The 23,176-nt window shown below is 47.3% G+C and overlaps 1 protein-coding gene across 1 annotated transcript in view; it reads left to right on the forward strand.

Annotated features, from left to right (window-relative positions):
* Positions 1-3,349: 3,349 nt before the first annotated feature.
* Positions 3,350-23,176, forward strand: part of ADAM12 (ADAM metallopeptidase domain 12) — a 327,649-nt gene continuing 307,822 nt past the window's right edge. The window contains exon 1 of the mRNA XM_048505732.1: positions 3,350-3,647. Within this exon, the coding sequence (XP_048361689.1) occupies positions 3,494-3,647 (154 nt within the window). The 5' untranslated portion in view covers positions 3,350-3,493. The remainder of the gene's footprint in view (positions 3,648-23,176) is intronic.

The raw sequence follows: 23,176 nt of genomic DNA on the forward strand, positions 1-23,176 counted from the left end.
ACAGTTAGAGTGAAATTAAGGGCTGCACCAGGTAGAGGGAAATTAAGACAAAATAAAAGAGATTATTAATATGGTAGGATATCTACCTGCTCCAAAATCAGTTCTAGGAAGGGTTGGAGAATCCTCTCAGTGAGAATGTCAGTAATTAGAAAAATCAAGAAATAGATTTTTGATGGGCATAATGATAGCATAGTAATTTGCCTGCCAAGTGGAAAGGTTACACAAATCTCATGATGTCTACATAGCTGCCTAGTGTAGGGTAGAAACCCAAATACTAAGAAATACAGTCATGAAGTTCTAGAAACCAAATATAAGTGATGAGAGTGATGGCCCCCATCCAAAGGGGGGTCAAATCCACCCTTGGGAGCAATGCCAGGCTGCTCCGGTGGTTACCCTCCCTGGGGCACTTGCCCTTGCAGAGGGGTGAATCTGCCTGCCTGCGGCTGCCATGGCCCTTCCTGGCAGTGGGACGCAGCACTGAATGCTTCACCAGTGTCCCTGGAGGTGTGGCTGGGGGAGGAGCCAATATTAGTTGGTTTCCTCCAGACTATCATCATGTTGGCAGGGGATGATGGGAACTGTAGTCCATAACATCTGGAGGGCCACGAGTTTGACACCTCTGCTCCATTATCCCAATTGTTCCAGCAGCTGGGGCTTTGGACTTAAGTAACTTTTTTTGTGACATAAGTCCATTAAGCTCAACTGGTGACGGTTAGGCTTCTAGTTGTTTGTAGCTCTCCATGCTGCCGAGAAGCCTCCTTGGGAGCAGCAGGCCAGTGCAGTTGTGGCATGTGGCTAGTTGCTCGCCCACTATGAATGTTGAAGCCCAGATTCTCCAAAGTAGTGTTCTTAGAAATAGTATTTATTCTACAGGCAGAAAGGCAGCATGGTTCAGCCTGCTTTTGTCAGATCTTGGAAGCTAAGCAGGGTCAGTACTTGGAAGGGAGACCACCAAGGAAGACTGCAGTGGAAGGCAATGGGCAACAACCTCTGCTTTTCACTTGTCTTGAAAGCCCCTTGCTGGGGTTGCCATAAATTGGCTGCAACTTGACAGCACATATGTTCGTGTTATTCTACTTTCTAGCTCAACTAGAATGGCAAAAGGTCCGGCTGTTATTTAATAGATGCGACAGATTTATTCGGGCATTTGGGAATACATTGGGCAAGACATGCTTGTACAAAAAGGTGGGCTCACCTTGAAACACCATGAAACAGACTCCAGATGCTTAATATCAAAAAGTTTGCAGAACAACTTTTAAGCTGACTTCCAGTGGGAATTGGTGAAGCCCAGTGCCACCTGTGTGGCTTGCCAAGATGTCTTTACAGTGACCAGGGGGGAGGAAGAGTAGGATGGCAGCACATCATGATATTTTCACCCGGGGCCCGTAGACAGAAAAGTTTCATGGGGGGAGCAAATGAGTTCAGTGGTGGTCAGCTGATCGTTATTTATTTTCTTTATTATTTAATGTGGTTTATTATTTATTTGTCAATGTTCTCCTTGACAGAAGGTGTATACATAATATAAAGCAATGAAATTGAATGGCATGAGGGATCTAATAAGCAATGCTATAGCTCTAGGATTTCAAAAATTAGAAAAGTGCAAAAAAAGTTTGAGAGATCCTATATCACCTATCATCCTAGGCTTTTAAAAATAGGACTCCTCATCCCTGCCAGCTGCTAATTCTGTCCTTGCTAATTGCATAGAGAATTCACTTTTGGAAGATTTATGATGGGATTCCCATCTTTTTATCTCAACTCCTTCCTTTTTTTACATTGGCTCATTCCGCACACGCAGAATAATGCACTTTCAAGCTGCTTTCCCAACTGTTTTTGCCATTCCGCACAGCTTCAAAGAGTCCTGAAAGCAGCTTGAAAGTGCATTATTCTGCGTGTGCGGAATGAGCCATAGAGAATTTATACTTGAAAGATTCGTGATGGGTTTCACATCAACCCTAGTGCGAACTGGAGGGGCATGACAAATGATTAATGGGGCCTCGCCCCCTTTTGCACCACTGTGGCTAATGATCTGGTGTCACCCTCCCTCCAGTCTTTCAGCTGAGAACCTTGCATTGCTCAGCAACAGGTCTTGTCAAGAGTATTGTCAAAATGTTTAGGAATGCTGCTCTCAGTGTGATCAACACATATGTAAGGCATTTCAAAATCCAGCATGGTGGCATTCAATTTAAAAAGGAGAAACGTCTCAAAAATGCATGAGTTAAGGGAAAGGAGAGTCACAAGGAAACTCAGAGGCTCATTTTGCACATGCAGAATAATGCACTTTCAAACTGCTTTCAGTGCTCTTTGAAGCTGTGCGGAATGGCAAAATCCACTTGCAAACAGTTGTGAAAGTGGTTTGAAAACGCATTATTTTGTGTGTGTGGAAGGGGCCAGAGATTGTTAAAAAGTGTTATAACAACACAACAGAGGTACAGTACACATCTCAAATCAGGAAAGTTACAAACAAGAGGATGGATTTACACCAGCATTATGTGTATGAACGTGTATTCACACAGACCCACAACATGGTTGCTAAATGTCGTTACAGAACCTAATCCTTCCAATTTTGGAAGACTTTTTAAAAAAAAGTCTGTCATAAAAGAAGAAAATCATCAACATCATTCATTTATATATGTTCAAGGGATAGGTGACCCTGTGTCAGAAACAAAGGTAATATCTTTCTCACTCTCCTGACAGCTGTCACAATGTGAAGAAAGGAGATTTTAAAGAACAATCCTGAGGGAGGGACATTGAAACTGTGTTTTGTTCCTTAACATTTTTAAATGGCACAAATTGCAATTCAAATAGACATCAGGATCCAGCAGAATAATTGTACCAATAATAATCCTTCAGTTTTCTGGAATTTTTTTAAAAAGCCAGCGGTGTCTATCACTTTCTACTAAACTCATTTGAATCTCACACAGCAAAACCAGAGGACAGAAGAGAGTTTGAGACAAAACAAGATCATTCATTATTGCTGGAGTGGGTGAGAGATTTTACAGCCAGCCTTAAAATTAAGGCCAAATGAGGGAGTCTCCTTCCAAACGAATTGAAAATTGGCAGGTCACCTCTCTGCATTGAGACTGCTTCTGGGAGCACATTGGCTAGGCACTAGGACCCGGCGCAGGAGCAGTAGGGCGAAGGCAAAGAAGACAATAATTTGTTCCATTGTAATGAGAACTGTAAGTGTTGGCAAGGGGTAGTTTTTCACAGGCCTGCCTTCTTTCACTAAAGTTTTTTTTTTTTTGGTGCCTCCTGTTAGCCAACCCGGACAACTCGTTCAGTTAGTGCAACGGTCAACAGTTCTGTTCTTGCCAAAAAAGAAAAAAAAAACACCCTTTTTTAAAATGAAAGCAAAGCCCAGCTCATCATCAGAGCAGGAGGGGCTTTAGAGTTAACTGCATGCAGGAAATCTCTCACATCCTGATTTGCAGCGCTCTCTCTCTCGCTCTCTCTGTAACTGTATCTTAATGGGGTTGCTCTTCGGCCCCAGCTGATGAAAGTTTGTCTCTCGGTCCGGGCTAAAATGTCAAAGCGTCTCCGTGCAGGAAAGCAACGCTGTCCTCCGTCCTCTCACTCTCCGACCCAGCTCTTCCTTCTTCGGCTCAGCCTGACCTGCCTCTTAATAGTCTCGTCATCTGGGGCGCAAGGTAAGTGGGCACAGTTTCGATCACTACCAACGCACCTCCCGGTTGCAGAAGTGAAAAAGCCAACCCGACTCGCGCTTCGAAGCGCAACTCTGTCCAACTCGCTTTGCGACTGCCAGGGAAGTTGCTGCAGCCAGCCGCTGTTTGCACCCACTTCTCGCGTTGCAAAAGGGGGAAAAAAAGTTCCTACGCTGGCATAGCGGTCTGCGTCTCCCCTGCACCCACCCGGGCTGGCAACTCCGGCCCACCCCCTTTGTGTGAATGTTGGAAGGGAACAAGATCAGGCAGGGCTAAGGACATGCCCGCCTGACGCCTCCCACGCTCATTCCCCTCCTACTTCTTCGGGAAAGCCATGGCTGCTGCTGTTCTCCCCGGCATTAGGGAACGGGTTGTGTGGCCTCTTCTCCCTGCCCTTTGTGTGGACTGCTCAGTGCCCGACTGCCCGTCTACAGTTAGGCCCGGGTGACCCGCCTTTCCTCCCTCAAGCTCCTCTGTTTGCAACAGCTGCAGCGTGGTGGGAAACTTGACAGGAGACGCTTTCCTGCCGTCTCCCCCCTTCCTTTTCGACTGCTGCCTTACTGGATGCTGCGAAAGACGGGATCCAATGGGTAAAAGAGAGCTAGCTTGGTGTAATGATTAAGAACAGGTGGATTCTAATCTGGAGAACTGGGTTTGATTCCCCACTCTTCTACTTGAGTGGCAGAGGCTTATCTGGTGAACCAGATGTATTTCTGCACTCCTACATTCCTGCTGAGTGACCGTGGGCTACTCACAGTTCTTTGGAACTCTCAACCCCACCTACCTCATAGGGTGTCTGTTGTGGGGAGAGCAGGGGCGTAACGAGGCAAACTAGCCCTGGGCAAAACCTGAGTTGGATGCCCCTGCCCCATGGGCGGCCACTCCACCACGACCAATTTTTTTTTGCACCAGGACATTGGTGCATGCAGGGGGTGTATTTTTAGACATATCAGCACTAAAATTTCAGCATATTATCAGGAGACTGTCCTTATGCTATCCCCCAAGTTTGGTGAGGTTTGGTTCAAGGAGTCCAAAGTTATGGACTCCCAAAGGCGGTGCCCCATCCCCCATTGTTTCCAATGGGAGCTAATCCCCAAATTGCGTGCCCTATGCAGGCCTTTGTCTGGAGTTAGGTCAAAACTCCTCAGAATCAGCTGCTTGGCTGAGGGCTTTTAGATTCTGGCTGCGGATTCATTTTCTCTCGGACTGTAATTCCCTGGTCCACCGTCTCCTCTCTGACACCCATTCCAACCCCTGGTTTTCCATAATTGAAGAAAAAATGGCCTCTATTGGACTGTAAGTGGATTCACTTTGCCCTTTGTCCTATTCAGAAGCTTATAGAAAATTAAAAGGTCAACTATTGGATAGAGAGTTCTCTACCCTAATCACTGCAGCCAAGAAAACGTGCTCCCCCCTGTATTTTTCTCTCCCATTTGGCTACTTGGCACACTACCTGTATTGCTTAATAAACCCTGCTCAAAGGAGAGCCATAATGCTTGCCAGGTTTAATGTTATGCCTTCTGCCTTGTTACATGGCAGATTTAATAAGCAAGAAAAGGCTAAAAGATTGTGCCCATGTAATGATGGCTCACTTGAATCTCTGGCCCACCAATTACTACACTGTTTCAGATTCAAGGAAATCAGATCCAAGTATGTGAATCTTACTCCTTTACATTCACCCGATCTCCCCGATTTAATTAGATTACACTACTTGTTGGACAATCCTGATCCTTCTCTCTGTATGATAGTGGCAGACTTTCTCCTGGAAATTATTAACGCCAGTAGATTTCCTTCGACCTAACATTTATTTCCTGTATTGTATATGCTTTTTAATCCGTTTTTATTATTGTTGTACTGTTGTCTATGCCAATAAAGGCTTGCAATGGGAGCTAATAGGAGATGGGGGCTACAGTTTTGAAGGTCCATAACTTTGGCTCCCCTGAACCAAACTGCACCAAACCAGGGGGGGTATCATCAGGGCAGTCTCCTGATGAGACCCTGAAAGTTTTGAGACTGTGCCTTCAGAAATATGCCCCCCCCCCCCCAGCCTGCAACCTCCATTGACAGCAATACAGAAAACTCAATGCAGAACAAAGATTCTTGGGCAAATTTCTGGGATGTTCCTGAAGGGAGCGCATTTTTGGATGTATCGGCACCAAAATGTCAGGGTATTATCTGGAAACTGTCCTGATGGGACCCCCCCCCCCCGTTTGGTGCAGTTTGGTTTAGGGGGAGATGGGAGCTACCCTTTGCTAAGGAGATGGGGGCTACCCTTTTGAGGGTCCATAAATTTGGACCCCCTGAACCAAACTGCACCAAACCTTGGGGGTGCCATCATGACAGTCTCCAGATGATACCCTGAAATTTTGGTGCTGATACATCCAAGAATGCCCTACCTGCAAGAACATCCTGAAATTTCCCCAAGAATCTTTGTTCTGCATTGAGTTTTCTGCATTGCTGTCAATGGGGGTTGCAGGCTGGGGGGGCCACATTTCTGAAGGCACAGTCTCAAACTTTCAGGGTCTCATCAGGAGACTGCCCTAATGATACCCCCCAGGTTTGGTGCAGTTTGGTTCAGGGGGGCCAAAGTTATGGACCCTCAAAACTGTAGCCCCCATCTCCTATTAGCTCCCATTGGAAAAAATGGGGGATAGGGGCATCCCCTTTGGGAGTCCATAACTTTGGACTCCCTGAACCAAACCTCACCAAACCTGGGGGGTAGCATAAGGACAGTCTCCTGATGATACGCTGAAATTTTGGTGCCTGAAAACTGTGCCCCCTGCAGGCCAAAAATGGAAAATACTCAAAATACCCAAAAACTAACCCAGCATTTTGATGCCCCCCTCAAGGTGATGCCCTGGGCAGCTGCCCACCTTTCCCAATGGGCATTATGCCAGTGGGGGAGAGGAAGGGAAAGGCGTTTGTAAACCACCTTGAGCTTTCTTACAGAAGTTCTCTCTATGTGAGTTTTGACAGCTGACCTTGGGATTCAGCTGAAACCTGTTCTTTCTGTAGCATTTAAGGTAAAGGTGCAAGTACCCCAGGTAAAGGCATTTAAGGTAAAAGTGCAAATACTAGGTCATTCCTGTACCCTGTGCAAGTACCAGGTCATTACTGTAGCATTTACTGAGGCTTATTTCACACATGCATGCTCTGCCCCATTGGGCCAGGCTCAGCTGTTCCAGGAGCCAGGTACCCCCACCAATGGGCCCTCATTTTGGTCTACAGATCTCAATCTCTGGTGTTCAGTAAGTGCACCTCTGATCTGGTTCCATGCTACATGATGCATGTCAAGCAGCCACATGGCTATTTTCATTAGCATGTTAAATAGATTACTAGAAAGAAATGCTTTGAAGGGGCACTCTCATTCTTTTTGCCAAATGCCTTGGAAAACTTAGATTTGGGGTGTGGGAAGAGATTGTCGGAAATTGGCCACTTGGAATTGGGTTTCTTGTAACAGCAGATGTGTAAGTCAAAATTACAATATACTTTCTATAGGGTTGAATTGCAGCATGCTTCTCCGTGGACAGATCCATTCCTACAGTGACCTGACCCTCTGTTTGCGCTTCACTTTGCTATGTTTGTGGATTAAGAAAGCATTGTTGCTGAGCAGCTGTGTTCTTTTCTTAGATAAGATAAAGAGTACATCCGTAAGGGCCATTTTTAGGAGTCTGACACTTATCTAGTGAGCTTTTGCTATCAATGGTTAAAATGGCACCTGATGCCTCTGTACACTGCTCTTCTCTATGTTGGATGTGATACATACTGTACGGTATGTGATCATAGGGGCCATTACCATAGGAACAAGCTCGCTTGCCTGATATGTCTCTTCTTCCACCACCCCTCCTTAATATGTCTGCTTCTCCATGAATTGCTTGAAAGTCCAAGTTATGGGTCGCTCCCTGTCCTCGTTTGCCATAAAACGGAATGGCAATCTTAAGTACTCAGGGGTTAAGTTACATGAACTCATAAGACTACAGCAGTTGGATATTCACACTAGGCTTTCATAGTCTGATTATTAATGGAAGTAACTAATTGTAAGCACAAGATAGCCATTTTCTCAAGTTATAAATGGAAGTGACTGGTATTGGCCTCTGAAAATTAATGGTGTAACCCTAAACAGAAATGCACCCTTTAAAGTCCCACTAACCTTAATAGACAGGGTATAATTCTGCTTTGAAGTGCACTATACTTTCTCCAAGCAGGTTAATACTTACAGCTGTTCTGATTCCAGATGGCACTAATGTAGCTGTTCACACATAGGTCATAGCTTATGTGTCCCCAAGTAAGGGAAATCTATGGGTGGTGTAGGATATGTGGGAGAACTAATATAACTAAGCTATTCAGCTAATGAGGGCTTTGACCTTAGACCCAGTCAGATGTTGTTCTTCTGTCCCTGAAGTATATGAATGGAACCATGCTTTTCTGGGGCACAGCTCCCTTTCATACTTCCTTCCTGTGCCCACATTACTTCATGAACTATTAAATCTTTTTAGGGCCTTCTCAAAGCAAGAAAGATGGTTTAAAGCTGAGATGAAAATTAATAATGGGTAATATGTTAAGAACCATCTGTTCGTAAACTTTTTTTGCAAACACTGAGGAAAATATTAATCGGTCATGATTAAATTTCCCAACTACCCACTTTTGCTATGAAACATTGCTTCCTAGCTGTTTCATGTTCCATGTTAAAAGTCTTTTGTTGTTTTTATTAGAATGGATGAATGTCTTTCTCTGTGGAATTTGTTTCATGTCAAATATTTGAGTGCAATTATCATTGCTTGAGTCATTGTTTGAAAAGATCCTGGAAGCACTATTTCTGTGTTCTGATGGGCAAGATCATATCAGATATTTTCCAACACTAATAATTTAAAATAACACAACGCATGTTTTTACCCTAGAGATGAGTGGAAACATCTGCTCCACAAAATGATTGACTAAGCTAGATGTTTCAGTCAGTATGTCTTCCAAGTTCTGGATATGATTTCACCTACAGAAGAGGTGCTACGCCTTTCTAAGCCCACAGAGGGATGTCCAATGCATAGTGAAGCTTAATAACTTGATCAACATCATCTGAGAGACAATATACAATGCGAAAGTCCTGAATTAGAAATAATCAAGAAATCAAACTCACCCTTGCCTAAACAGAGATTGGGACTTACTTATTCCCTATATATCTAATTCCTACATGTGCCCCCTGGCTGCGGATAATTAAATCCACAGCTAAGGTTACACTCACCACAAACAGATGTTTCTGCAGACTTGAGGAACCTCCTAGATCTACAGAAAATCTGATATTTTTTAAAATTGGAGACTTTAATTCCCTCCCCCCCAAAAAAACATTTTCTGTGGAAGTGCAGAGAACACACCTCAGGCTGCTGGTGGTGCATCCTGGGAACTGTGCTGGGCCTGGGCAGTGGTGGCTCCTGGTGGCAGCTCCTGGCAGGGGCCTCAGTGCACATGCCCAGAGCAATCTGGGTGTGCTGCTGAGAGAGGGTGGGAGGGTGGGGGCATGCCATTGAGAAGAGAGAGAGAGAGTGAGCCTTGGTGCAGTGCTAAAGGGGAGGGAGGGGAAAACATCTGCCTACCTGTCTTCACACAAAACTGTGCTGCAGCTGGAGAACAAATGGGAAGAAGAGTGGGAGCTGAGGCGCATTCCCAATGGGCAGGAAAGAAGAGGTAAGAACTGCTCTTCCCCTTCCTGCTCAGATGCAGAAGCAGGAACAATGGGACACAGTAAGTGGATAGCCAGGGAGTGGGAGAAAGAGAAAAGGAAAAGGTAATGAGTTAATACAGTGTGAGATGGGAAGGATATGAGCAAACTTAAGTGTATGAGTCAGAGAAAGATGGAGTGATTGAGAAGAAAGAAATTGACAACAGTTTCTGTTTATGTGTTCGTGCCTGTGAATGTGGAGGGAAGAAGAGTTGGTTTTTATATCTCACTTTTCTATTCCTTTAACAACACTCAAAGCGGACTACAATTGCTTTCGCTTCCCCTCCCCATATCAGGCACTTTGTGAGGTAGGTGGGGCTGAGACAGTTCTAAGAGAACTGTGACTAGCCAAAGGTCACTCAGCACGCGTCGTGTGTGGAAGTGAATAAATAAATTGGGTGTGCCAGATGAAGGTCTGCCTCTCATGGGGAGAAGTAGGCAGTGATTTACCTGTAGAAAATGGTACCTACAGGGAAGTACTGATTGTGTGCCCACCCACCTCCCAGTTGAGAGAGGCAGCCAGTGAATGGGGTGAGTGAGCAGGGCAGGCAAGTGGGGTGGGTAAGAGGTGAGCAGGGTGAGTGGCGGTTGGTGGGCGGGTGGCCAAATGTGCCCCCCAGGTGACCCAGGTGAGCAGTGGCATACAGCCCTAGGGACATGGGGTCACGTGGGAGGTGCCAGATGGCCCCCCACAGTACCAAATGGAGCCATCTACAGAGCTCCCAGTCCTGCCTTCCTCTGACTGACAAGGCACAAAGCTGAGCAGGCTGCCAGGTCTCCCAGTTCTGTCTTCCCAGGACTGGTAGCCCCTGCCATGGCTCCTCCTCCCTGCCAAGAAGCCAGAGCATGAGGGAAACTCGCGCCCCAGCTTCTAGGCTGCAAAGAGGGACTGCTCAGCTCCTTCTCCCAGCCTAGAAGTCGGGCGCAAGGGAAACTCGTTCCCTGTCTTCTAGGCAGCAAAGAGGGGCTGGAGCCCAACTTGCAAGTAAGTGTGGCACCTGGAGGGGTTTTTGCCTCTGGGCACCATTTGGCCCCAGTACGCCTCTGCAGGCAAGTGGCACCTGGGTCTTGAGTCCCCTCATGCCCCCAGGTATGCCATTGGAAGTGAGGAATCAAACCCAGTTCCCCTGATTTGAGTCTGTTGCTCTTAACTACTATACCATGCTGCTGGGGACAGAGGAGAAGAATGGAGAAAGGAAGAGAAAATATAGTGTATGTTTGTGTGTGAGAGACCAGAGGGACATACAGAGAAAGAGAAATTAACAGTGCAGTATGTGTTTGTGATATGGGGGGGGGGGGCTTGAGGGATGAATGAGTGTGCGTATTTCAGAAGTCATTGGGGATGCAGAAAGAAAGAGGGAGAGCAGGGGTTAGGAGACAGATAACAAGAGGAAGACAGGCATTGGGAGAGGGAGAACCAGCGAGAGAGAGACAAAAAGTGAGAAAAGACAGGGGGAGGGGGAGGAAGTAAAAGCAGAGGGAATGCTATGGCTACCTCTGCAACTTTCTTGTGGGCTCCCATTTGGCTATGTATTTAATAGCCAACTAAGTTTCAATCCGTGAATACCTAATTCCGTGGATTGAGGCTATTTATGCAGAAGCAAGATTTCTCAGCAAACTTGGCAGACACCTGAGACTTGAAAAAAAAACTGAAAACGTTTAAAAAATACACCTAGGGGGATTTAATTCTACCCCAAACCAGTAGCATTGTTTGCACTTGTGCAGCTCTTATACTCCTGAGATAGCAAACCTGCAAATAGTTGGGAGAGGAATAGCTGCTGCCATTGAAGAGGCCAGCTGTGCAATGGGGGGGGGGGGTGCAAAGGGAGTGAAGATGCTGGCAAGCAGCCAGGGAGCTTCCAAAAAGCCAGGGAAGTAGTCGGGGGGGGGGGGGCAGAATATGATGTGCTGCTACAGAAAGACTGGATAGGGACTGGGCAAGTGGCCAGGTAACTGTTTTAAAAAATAGGGGAGTAGTTGGCAGAGCCATCGAGGTGCCAAAGCTGATGGGGACAGTAAACTGCTGCTGTGGAAGAGAGGGTGATGGTAAGGGGTTACTGTATGATAACAGACAGCAAATCTAGTAAATGTTCAAATGAACACTGTTCATTTGCCTCAGAGTCCCAACCATTCTTATGTGCTAAACAAAAACACTCTCCCCATTCTTTAAATGTACTTCCACAATTTTCCTTATTTGTTAACCATTACTCCCCAGTTTAGTTCAACCTCATTAGATCTCAGAAACTAAGCAGTGTCAGCTCCGTGGTTGATATGTGGATTGGAGATGTTCAGTTCCCCAAGCAAACTAAAATCAGGTGCCTTGCACTTGGCCAGAACCGAGTGTAAGACCCACAGACAAAGAAGCAACAGTTCAAAAAAAGGTTTAATAATATTGAAAGTTTAGGACTCTGACTCCTCCCATGAAGTCTAACTAAATAAAGAATACTTGCAATGCTGGAAACGATTGGAGATGGTTTGAAGAACTTGCAGATCCCAACTTTTCCTTAACTGCTTCTAAGGAAGTCTGCGCTGCTTGTGCCGCTTCTGAGATTTCCCGGTGTCCTCTACTTGGACTCTGTTTTCTGGCGATTCTATTGAAACTTGATTACTCGAATTCCATGGATCTTTAACACCTAATATGTCTGAGATATTGCTGTCTCCAGCCTTTGCCAGACATCTGAAAAAAACTAAACAGACCGTAAAACAGGAACTCTAACTAATAATGCTATAGTGCTTTGCCTCCAGAGGGACAGGTGCATCTTTTACTCAGTCAAAATATCCCCGGGTGAACACAGAAAATATCCTTGTGCAGCCAGGTATTCCGCACTGCTCCCGGAGCTGCATAGGGTCTGCTCTGGTGTCCCCCCATGATATTTACCTTACCCCAGGATATTCAAAAGTTGCTAGTCTGGCGGTTCTTTTTAAAATTCTCAGTGTGACACTGCTTGTGCCTGTGCTGTGCAAAAACCAATCAGGAGCAGAAACGTTTATTTTTCCCACCCAGCTGATTTCCTCAACTGACATTAATTCAAGCTGCCACCCCAAAACAGCAGCCAATCAGAACGCAGGATACAGGCAAGGTCACAGGTGCTTGCAGGTGCCACTCAAAAGCAACAGCTAATCAGAACAATTTTCCTCAGTACAAGCTTTATTTTAAATTAATTAGCAGACCTATTCATTAGTTTTCTCCCTTTGACAGCAAAATCTTATTTTAAACCATTAAAAACACAGATCAGTTTCTTCCATTCCCACAGCACATACACAAAAACACCAGTCGGGGGCAGACCAAGTGTATTGTTCCCGCCCAGCCGGCTGATCTCCTTGCCTAATATCCATTCAAGTTTGTAGTCGACCCACGCGGTCAGCGTAAGAACGAGACGAGACGCGGAGATAACATCTGGTGGAGATCGCCAGCAGCGGGAGACCGGAGGTCCGTGTTCCTAGCGAATCTCTCGTCTGCCGGTTCCTGGCACCTTTTATTGTTACTCTATCGGGGGCGTGAAGGAGGGAGGACTGGGGGGGAGTTCCGGGAGAGCGGGAGGTCGGGAGATCATCAGGTGATGCATGATCTCATCTGGCTACGTGCGGAGAAGAGCGTACGCGTCTGAGCCTAATCCTCACCTGGGGGCAAGATCATTGTCCCTGCGCCCGGTGATTGAGCCAGACAGTTCACGACCTGTGCCTCATGGGGGGATGAGGAGTGGGGGTGCGATGCAACCGGCAAGGCCGCAGGTCCGTTGGCGTGCCAACGTTCTACTACGGCACTGCCGGGTCGGCAGTGCACTACTACATCTCCTCCTTTTTTACATTTTAGAAAACGGGGGGCGAGAAATGCTAAAGAGGCGATTTAAAGGGCAGCTTGTCTCCTCCCGTCGTATGGTCAAGCTGACCAAGCTGCTTGTGCAACATTAGAACAGTTTAGGGTAAAGGAAAATGCGAGGGTTTCCTACACACGTTACAGGCAATATTAGACACGCATTGAGCGAAGCAAGATCCGATAATGAGGCATACAATTAGAAACCAATGCAGAGCTGTACAATAGCACTCAACCATCCTCCCGGCAGCCAGCTCCAGAGGGCTGACCACCAATGGGGCAAAACATCATACTTCAGATTAGATACAACTTCTTGCAGCTCACGCACTTTCATGTGGATCAACTGGGAATTATCAGAAAGATTAAAACAACACATATTATGTACATTCTCTGACCTTGGTGATGCAACAACAACAAATAATCAATGGCCCGACGCGATTGTCTAGGGTAGCCGAAGTTCCTGCTGCTTGGAGGCCAGGGCATCCAGGCGGTGGAGGTAAGAGTTGATGGACTTAAAGGGCACAGGCCAGCCGGCCAATAGTCTTAGCATTGTAGGAAGCGAGTCCGGGGTGGGGACCCCCACTAGGAAGTTGCGAGGAGGCGAACTCCGCCGGAGGAGGCGACGGCGTCGCTCCGACAGGAGGGTCGGCGGGCCCGGCGGCCCGGCGTCAGACTCCGAGGTGGAGCCTGGGGTAGGACAATGGTGAAGGCGACTGAGGCAGCAAAGAGTTCCGGCGAGTGGCGGGGATGTAGTTAAGCGTCCTCTCCCCGCAGGTCCAGAACCGCCAGCCCCTGGGGAGCCAGGATGTTTCGAACACGGGGAATGTCCTCCATGGCGGTATTACTGCAGTTCCAACTGGCGGCCGAGGCAGCCGAGCGGGCGGAGTCGGTTCCCGTTCGCCCGGTGATCGGGCGCAGAGTGTTGGACTTCGTGGTTAGCGACGTCTTGGTGACAAAGGGAAAGAAGCGCCAGCCGGAGGGTTTGGACGGCCAGGTCCCCAGTCGGGCTCATAGAAGTACCTGATGGATGAGGCATTCATGAAGGGGCTCAGCCCAGACTCCGCCAAGGAAGTCTCCAGGCTTTACAGGCGAGGAGCAGGCAGGGAGCTTAGCAGGCTCCCGACTCTAGGTACTGGCCCAGGCAGAAAGATGAAGGCGTTGGCAGCGGCAGCAAACTGCTCCCAGATGTTGGTCTGGTGAAAGCTTCGTCAGGGTGGCCCGGTCGCCATGCGGCAGGAGGCAACAGAGCAGGCAAAGGATGGTGGTTGCTGAGTTGGTGGTGATGATCGCAAAGAAGGCGGCACAGAGGTTCTCGGGTGTCACCGGGGTGGTCTTGCTGGCGCAGCAGCGCTAGGAGCCTGGCTGGTGGCCTTGGCGTCTCCCCAGGTCATCCGGGTCTTTGGGCGTTAGCGTGGCGTTCCTGCTCGAGATAAGCTGGGCGGGATCCTTTAGAGAGATGCGTTCCATCTCTGGGATGGGGTTGGTTTCCTCACAAGCCATTCCATGGGTGGGCCACCTGTCGTGGCGAATCCAGTCCACGGGAACCTGTAGGAAGAGGGACTGAAACATACCCCTCTTTCCCAGGTTACGGGGGGGGGGCAGTCCCGCCAGGCTCAGTTCTAGAGCCGGATGGCGGGGGATTGGGATCGAGTTAGTGTTTATATTTAGTATGGGAAGGGAAGAAAGGCTTGTTTGCAGCCTGTGAAGGTTGCTGTCTGGCAACCCTCCTGGGGGGCCTACACTCCTCTTTCTTTAGTTGTTTGACAGGGAGGGCAGGAGGTAGAGCCCTGGTGGGAATGTGGCTTCAGAGCGTCATCAGGGTGCGTCCAAAGGCGAGGGTCCGAGCCTCGAGGGGAGGAACAGAAGGCGAGGATCCTGGGGGGGATTGTGGGTATGCATGCTTAATCAGCAACACAAAGGGGCTTTGGAAGCACCTTTAGGGATGAATTGCATCCGGGGAATGAAGCAATCAGGCGATTAGAGGCAAATTCCTTGCACACACAAAGGAGAAAGGAAGGGGTTTTTCTTTGCAAAGGGAGTTGCACTTACCGTGACCTTGGTGGCCAATACAGGAAGCTGGATGGTGCTAAATTTTGTGTCCGAATTATCTGGGGAATTGCCGCCGAGACCGCCTCCTTAAAGGCGGTTTGGCTGAGCGCCAGCCTTTAATGTGGTACTGATAAAGTTGCCAGGCGCTGGGCAGCCATAACTTAAGCGGGTTTGGGTATTAGGCCGATAATAGCGGCATCCCTTTTAAACTGGGGCCTGTCCTGACAGTGCTGCGGTATCAGGGCCGGGCCCAGATTTTAATCCAGGGAGGGCCAGTCAGCCAATTGGCCTCCGCCCCTTTGATATGATAGAAAAAACAGAAGGAAAAGGGGAAACAGATTTCCTGTGGAAATTAGGAGGCAACCGGGAAGGCACGATTGGAATCAATGATCCGTGGCGGCTTTACTCCATCCCAGACCAGAGTCGTTTGACCTGACTCATGAGGTCTCTTCCCCAGAGATTGACATGGATGTCTAGAGCGATGGGGCCGGACTGTGAGCTGCGCTCGAGTCCTGGGCTGTTGACCGTGGCCCGAGCGGATGCTCCGTCTGCGGTTTGTCTCCCCACCCCCCAGATGTGCGGGCAAGCCTCGGTCGGCCACTGAGTCGGGCCACTTTCGGCTCTGATAGCCCGGTAACATCAGCGCCCGGTGTCCACCAGGCCCTTGAACTTACATCCTTCTATGGCGAAGCTCAGATATGGGCCGGGAGCTCCCGATAAGCGTCTCCACCGCTGCGACGGTGGCGTAGGCTGCGCCATGTTGGCTGCTGGGGCTCGTAGCCTTTATTGGGTCAGCAGCGGGCAGCGTATGGGGCAAGAAGAATCAGCTGAGCGCAGCTGGCTCCGGCGAAGACGCTCCTGTGGGATGTTTGTCCAGACCTGGAGGTGGATGGGTCCTTGTAGATGCGTGGAATTCGATCACTCCGGGGCGATGAACAGTCCCTGCTCAGCGGCAGAAGGCCTTTGGCAGCACTAACCCAATTGTCCCGGTAGGGATGGGCAAATCATACTGGGTTAGGCGACAAGAACCTCGGGGGGAACTTAAAGGAGGCGGGCTGGCATGTGGCGAGATGCCACGAGAGGAGGGGTGGTTTTGGCAGGCCTTGGCATTTGAGTTTGCTCTAGTACTCTCTCCTTGGTCCTGGAGTACAGGGAGGCGCCCGGTGAGGAGTTTCCCGGGCAGACGTCGTCTCTCCAGTGGAAGCCCTTCTGGCAGCGTGGGCACGGGTTTTGGGTGGCCTTCTCCTCCTGGGGAGGACCTCCTCCATCGGGGTTGTAGGCCCCGCCCGGGCTGCCTACACTCCCTTCGGAAGTGTCGGGTCTGCCGCGAGTTAAAGCAGTCATCCTGAGACCGTCTCCCGCCCGGTGGAGAGTGCTGCGGCGAGGGGAGGCTAGCTTGGTGGGCGGAGGATCCAATGTCCTGGCAAGCTTTAAGCATGTCGGCCAGTTCAGGATTTTTGCCTAGGCCAGTGATTGCCCTGCGGCACTCCATGGAAGCGTTCTCTCCTTTCTTGGCGCGTAAAGGGAGCTAAGCTTTGAGCCTCCTAAGCTATCTACCCACCTGCCTCTTGAGCGCTTCCTGGAGCCTGTTCACAAATTCAGCATAGGGCTCTTGGGGTTTCTGCGGATGGAGGAGAAACTCTGGAGTTGGCTGGCGGCATTGGGGACTTTGATAAATGCCTTATAGGCACTCAGGCGACCATAAGGGTGGCCTCAGGCAGGACAATCTGATCGTTGGGGTTGGCAAAAGCATGAAGCCGTAAAGCTGGCCGGCGGTGTAAAGCGCCGCGCCAGAGGTGGCGGCTCTGTTGAAGCATTGCTGGCGGAACTCACTTTCCCCAGACCACAAATTGCGCATGGGGCTCAGGAGCATCACGAAAGGTGGTTTCCAGTCATCTGGAACCATTAGGTGGTTCCGCTGCGATGGCTTCCAGCATGCCTCTCCGCGTAGGGCTGAAGTGACTCCCTACGTCCGCATTGCTTTGCGGAGCTTTCGGTAAGGATATATTATAGCTCAGGGGCGGTACTCGACAACCCGCCCGAACTATGCCATCCTCTTCGCCGGTATCTGTGAAGTGGATGGTGCACAATGCAAGAATATCGGAGTCGTCTTCCGTCAGGGTTTCCTTCTTCTGCAGATCGTAGCTAATCTGGCTCTGCGGTTTCGAAAACCAGCCATTACGCTGGCGCTAGCCGGAGGTGCAGTGGCCGGAGAAAATGAAGGCGAAGACAAGGGGCTGAGCGGCGGGGAGAGTTGGAGTGAATTGGGTGAAGGCGGGGGGGCAGAAGGAGGACGAAGGCGTCCAATTTAGTGGATAGAGAAAATTCGAGATTGGTGAAGGTGAAAGATCGAAAGGAGGGCGGCCTACAGCAAAGAGTGCATTAGGTCTGCAGGCTGATGTGACAAAACATTGTCTCTCCCGATCAGTAGCAGCGTGACATCGGTATGAGGAAACTCTGTCGCGAAGAGTCGCCCGATGTTTTCCCAGTCCTTAAGATTCAATGTCCCCCTCTGGGTACCATGGACACTGAGCTTCAATCTCCTCAACCAATTTGCGCAGCTCCCTTCTCTTCACGGGGACCCTGCGCATTTTGTTAAGCCTTCAGCTCGTCAGCGTGCTTGTCATAAGCCCTGCTTTTGCAAGCTCCCATACTCACCGGTGTTCCGTCCGGACGAGAGTGTCCTAGGGCGTGTCTCTGGATCGCGCCCGATCCAGAGGACAGGCGATACCAGCAGGGGTCCCCTGGATGCGCCCGATCCAGCGGACTTGATTATGTGACCCTTCCCCAGGCGGCGGTGAGCAGGGTGGGGAGGTTCGAGGATTCCGGGTTTCGGCACCAGCTTGTAGATGCATTACCCACGGTCAGCGTAAAGAAGCGAGACGAGTGACGCGGAGATAACATCTGGTGGAGATCGCCAGCAGCGGGAGACCGGAGGTCCGTGTTCCTAGCGAATCTCTCGTCTGCCGGTTCCTGGCACCTTTTATTGTTACTCTGCTCGAGGCGTGAAGGAGGGAGGACTGGGGAGTTCGGAGGCGGGAGGAGTCGGGGAGATCATCAGGTGATGCATGATCTCATCTGGCTACGTGCGGAGAAGAGCGTACGCGTCTGAGCCTAATCCTCACCTGGGGGCAAGATCATTGTCCCTGCGCCCGGTGATTGAGCCAGACAGTTCACGACCTGTGACTCATGGGGGGATGAGGAGTGGGGGTGCGATGCAACCGGCAAGGCCGCAGGTCCGTTGGCGTGCCAACGTTCTACTACGGCACTGCCGGGTCGGCAGTGCACTACTACACAAGTTGCCACTCAAAAGCAACAGCCAATCAGAACACAGGACACTGGGCATGCTCAGAAATGCTTCTGAAGCAAATACAGAAGTCCAGGTCATGCGGAGCAAACTGGAGCATTACTAACTCTGCTCCTGGGCAGAAGCGAGGAACCATGCGTGCACAGAAACCAGGATAAAATAGCCCAGGTATATATGATCCCAGCTCAATCCTGGTGTAATTGTGCCATGCAAAAACGGCCAGGATCTAACAAAGGTTCCCTCCCACAGAATACTGTACAAAAGGCAACTAAAACCATTCTAACTAAGGGTACAGCTGAGGCTTAAATAAGGAAAATAGCGAGGGTGTCTCTAGGGCATGACTGGAGACCTCCAAGGAATGCTAAGGTCATGATGCAGAAGCTGGCAATGGCAAACTACTTCTTAATGTTTCTTGCCTTGAAAATCCTGTGGGATTGCCATGAGTCAGTTGTGAACTGATGACAACTTCCACTTTCATATTAAGTAAAGCAAGCATTTGTTTATTTAGTCATCATTCAATCTAGCTATGTCTGATAAGGTTTCTTCAGTGGTATGTCTTGTCCACTAAACAGCATGGATGCTACTACCTGTTCTGGAGTCTGGCAACGGGAGACGGTTTTGATAGGTGAAAGATTTAAATGACTCAAACCTCTTACTAAGTACATATGCTTGAGGGATTCAACTTGCAAAACTCCTCATTGAATTATATTGCTTCTAACTTAAATAATTGGCACACAGGATCCATAATTGATATTGATGTTTGTTTAAGGAGACAAATGATACACCTGAGATATTAAACCATAAAATGAGTTACTGTGCCTGTACTGTACTTCACAGTGCAATTTTATGTCCTGGCCAAGTATTAATTTAATGAATTTTAGTACCACCAAAAGTGTTTAAGAACTAAAATGATTAGTAGAAAGCTATATTATTGATGAAAGTAACCAATCTATTCAAATAACATACAGTGTCTTTTGTCTAGATTGCCCTGTTTCAGTGGCCAAATTATCACCGAATGCCATACTCCCAATTAATTAATTAATTAAAATATTTGTATGCTGCCTTTCCCACTGCCCATGGTAGCTTAAAAGAAGAATGACCTGGAGATATCAGATAACTACAATAACAGACAAAAAACCCTGTAATATAGCTTTCCAAATGAGCTGCAAAATTCCCCGGGTAAAAAGAATAGCCTTGCATTTCTTACAGAAGGTCAACAGTGCAGAGATGTCCAAACTTCCTTGGGAGGGGTTCTATAATATTAGAATTGCCAGGCTTGTCTTTTGACTAATAGAAGATTCGACAAAAAGGTGGCCCTAGAGCCATTTTCTCCAGGGAATGAGTCAGTTTTGCAGAATAGTACTGATGCTGACCTGTTTGCCTCCAGAACCAGATAAACAACCCTTGGATAAGAACACAATGCCTGACGTTTTCCTCAGAGTTGAAGGTCCCTTTTTAGACATTGGTGGAAGTGCTACATAACATTATATAATTTTTATTGCACACTAAATGTAGCACACAAATGTAGCACTAAATGTAGCACAAATGTTGCACATGCACACTAAATGTAGCAAATGTTGTTGTTTTTTGTTAATCTACTGCCCAGTATTTTTTAACGACTTTATTATTTCAAATATGAAACAGGATTTATACTTAGTTACTGTAAACACCAGGGCTCATCTAATGCGCATTCATTGATAGTTTATCCCTACTCAGGGAGATGTGAGGAGCACCGTGGTATACCGTCAGGGGTGGGATCCAGCAGGTTCTCACAGGTTCCCGAGAGTAGGTTACAAATTATTTGTGTGTGCCGAGAGGGGGTTACTAATTGATGATTTTGCCACATGATTTTTGCCTTAGTTATGCCCCTCCTCCGCTCCTCAGCAGTAGTGCGCAGAACTTGAAGCAGTCTAGCAGGAGGTGCACCGGTGTGCGTGGCAGCCTGTGCCTGCGTGCATTCATTTCCTGCCAAGGACTGGCGCAGCGGTTGCGTCCTTGCCACAGCCCCGCCCAGGAATGCCCCACCCCCGGAATGCCCGGCCATGCCCCCGTCATGCCCCACCCAGCCTCATTGGCTTTACGCCACTGTTTGAATCCCACCACCATGGGAACCTGTTACTAAACTTTTTGGATCCCACCACTGTGTACAGTGATAAGCTGCAGTATTGTAGTCAAAGCTCTGCTAATGGTCTGAGTTTCTGCTAATGGTCTGCTTGATCCCAGCAGAAGTTGGTTTCAGGTAGTGGGCTTAAGGTTGACTCAAACTTCCATCCTTCTGAGGTTGATAAAACGAGTACCCAGCTTGCTGGGGGTAAAGTGTAGATGACTGAGGAAGGCAGTTGCAAACCACCACATAAACATACTCTGTCTAGTAAACATCGTGATGTGATGTCACCTCATGGGTCAGTAACAACTTTTACCTTTTACAGGTAACAACTTTAGTTTAAATATCAGGTAATATTTCTTTTATGCAAGCATGGCTTTATTGAATCCTTGTGAATAAACAATGAATTAAATAATTTGTAACTATAGTGAAAGCAGAAATAATTTTGTGCTCACTTTGGAAATATTCATCACCCTTCTTTTTTAAAATATTGATAGCCTGATTTTAATCATGCATAATTTATAAAATAGGTGCCCTTTGTATATTTTTAAATATCATTCAAGATTTAGGCTGTTGCCTGTAGTGCTTAAAAATGCAACGGCATTTAACTATATCATTTTAGTGTTTTGTCTGCTCTGGAGTTTGAGGAGATCTTGGAACCATAGATTGGATAGATTGGATAGACATTCATTTTGCTCCCAAATCTATGATCTAATGTAGGAACAACAAGTACATTCCATGACCAGTTAATTGTACTGTCTAAATATATATAACAAGCCGTACAGATTTGAATGTAGAATTTGGCAGAAGTACTTGTTGCATTTGTTGCCAGCTATCACACAAAAGAGGTTTTAATCAGGCATACATTAAAAACTTTTCTGGCACTGACCTAACTTTGTTGTTAAATATATGGGTTTTGTAATACTCATGATGTTTGAAAAAAATATTTGTGTTCTCTACTGCTGGAGAACTATACATGTTTAACTGCTTATCTGTGGAAGATTACCGTATATACTCGTGTATAAGTTGGCCCGCATATAAGTTGGCACCTAATTTTACCACAAAAAACTGGGAAAACTTATTGACTCACATATAAGTCGAGGGTAGGAAATGCAGCAGCTACTGGTAAATTTCAAAAATAAAAATAGATACCAATAAAATTACATTAATTGAGGCATCAGTAAACTAGCTCTGTAAGTGGAAAAGAGGGTTAACAAGAACAATATGGTACCAACAATAACTTTAAAAGTACAAAAACGTTAGCTTTTTTTTGTAAGGAAGGGTTTTAAATAATGGATCTTACAATAAAAACTGGAATGAACATTCCAGTTCACTGTGACTCAAAACTACCCTGCTTTTTAAAAGAATAGTTCATTATTTTTAGTGTACATATTTTTAAAATTGCACAAGGCAGGTGTCATTTTAAAAGGAACATTCACACAACCTGTCAGGGGAGGAATGTTTATGTTAGCAGTACCAACCTTTCAGAGTATCTTTAGGAAACCCTCCTGATGACACCACCCAGGTTTGGTGAAGTTTGCTTCAGGGGGTCCAAAGTTATGAACCCTCAAAAGGGTAGCCCCATCTAGTATTAGTTCCCATTGGAAACAATGGGGGATGAGAGCACCCATTTTGGGGATCCACAACTTTGGACCCCCGGAACAAAACATCACCAAACCTGGCCGATATCAGCAAGAGATTATCCTGGCGATACTAACCAGGTTTAGTGAACTTTGGTTCAAGGGGTCTAAAGTTATGGACCCTCAAATTGTAACCCCATCTACTATTAGCTCCCATTGGAAACAATGGGGGATGGGTGCACCCCGTTTGGCGGTCCATAACTTTGGACCCCCTGAACCAAACTTTACCAAACTTGGCTGGTATCATCAGAGGTGTCACCTGATGATACCCTAAAATTTCGGTGCTGCTAGCTTAAAAACTGCATCCCCTGGGGGCCAGCAAATTAAAAACCCTAAAATATTTTTAAAATACACCTGACTCGTGTATAAGTTGAGGGGGGCTTTTTCAGCACAAAAATGTGCTGAAAAACTCAACATACACGAGTATATCACAAACATGAACTTCATGCCCTGAATGGTGATAAAAAACTGTAAGTCTTCTATCTCTTTTTCTTGACAGCACATTAAACAAGTGAAATGAGCATTCAAATATAAATGTAAATATTTGACTAGTTCTATTCATTACATTACAGAAGCATGCCCTAACCTCTTTGCATGCTCAAAAATTACTTTTCAAAGTACCGTACTTTAAAAAAAAATAATGTGGCACAATATAAGCAGAGAGGTTGTTTCTCTATGTTAAAATGAAATGTCATGTCTAATGCACATAGACTTATAGTAAGCTTTTATCTGCTGCATGTGGTCTCCATCTGGCTGTGGTGTTTCATGTGGCTTGTTTGTCCTCTTATCCCAACTTGTGAAAAAGCACTTCATTTCTATGTGTTGTGGGTAGTAACAAGTTTAAACGGAGGTTGAGCTATTTTCTCTTGTTCTATAATTTATTTATTTAT

This window comes from Sphaerodactylus townsendi, linkage group LG08 (genome assembly GCF_021028975.2).
Source record: "Sphaerodactylus townsendi isolate TG3544 linkage group LG08, MPM_Stown_v2.3, whole genome shotgun sequence".
Classification (NCBI taxonomy): Eukaryota; Metazoa; Chordata; class Lepidosauria; order Squamata; family Sphaerodactylidae; genus Sphaerodactylus; species Sphaerodactylus townsendi.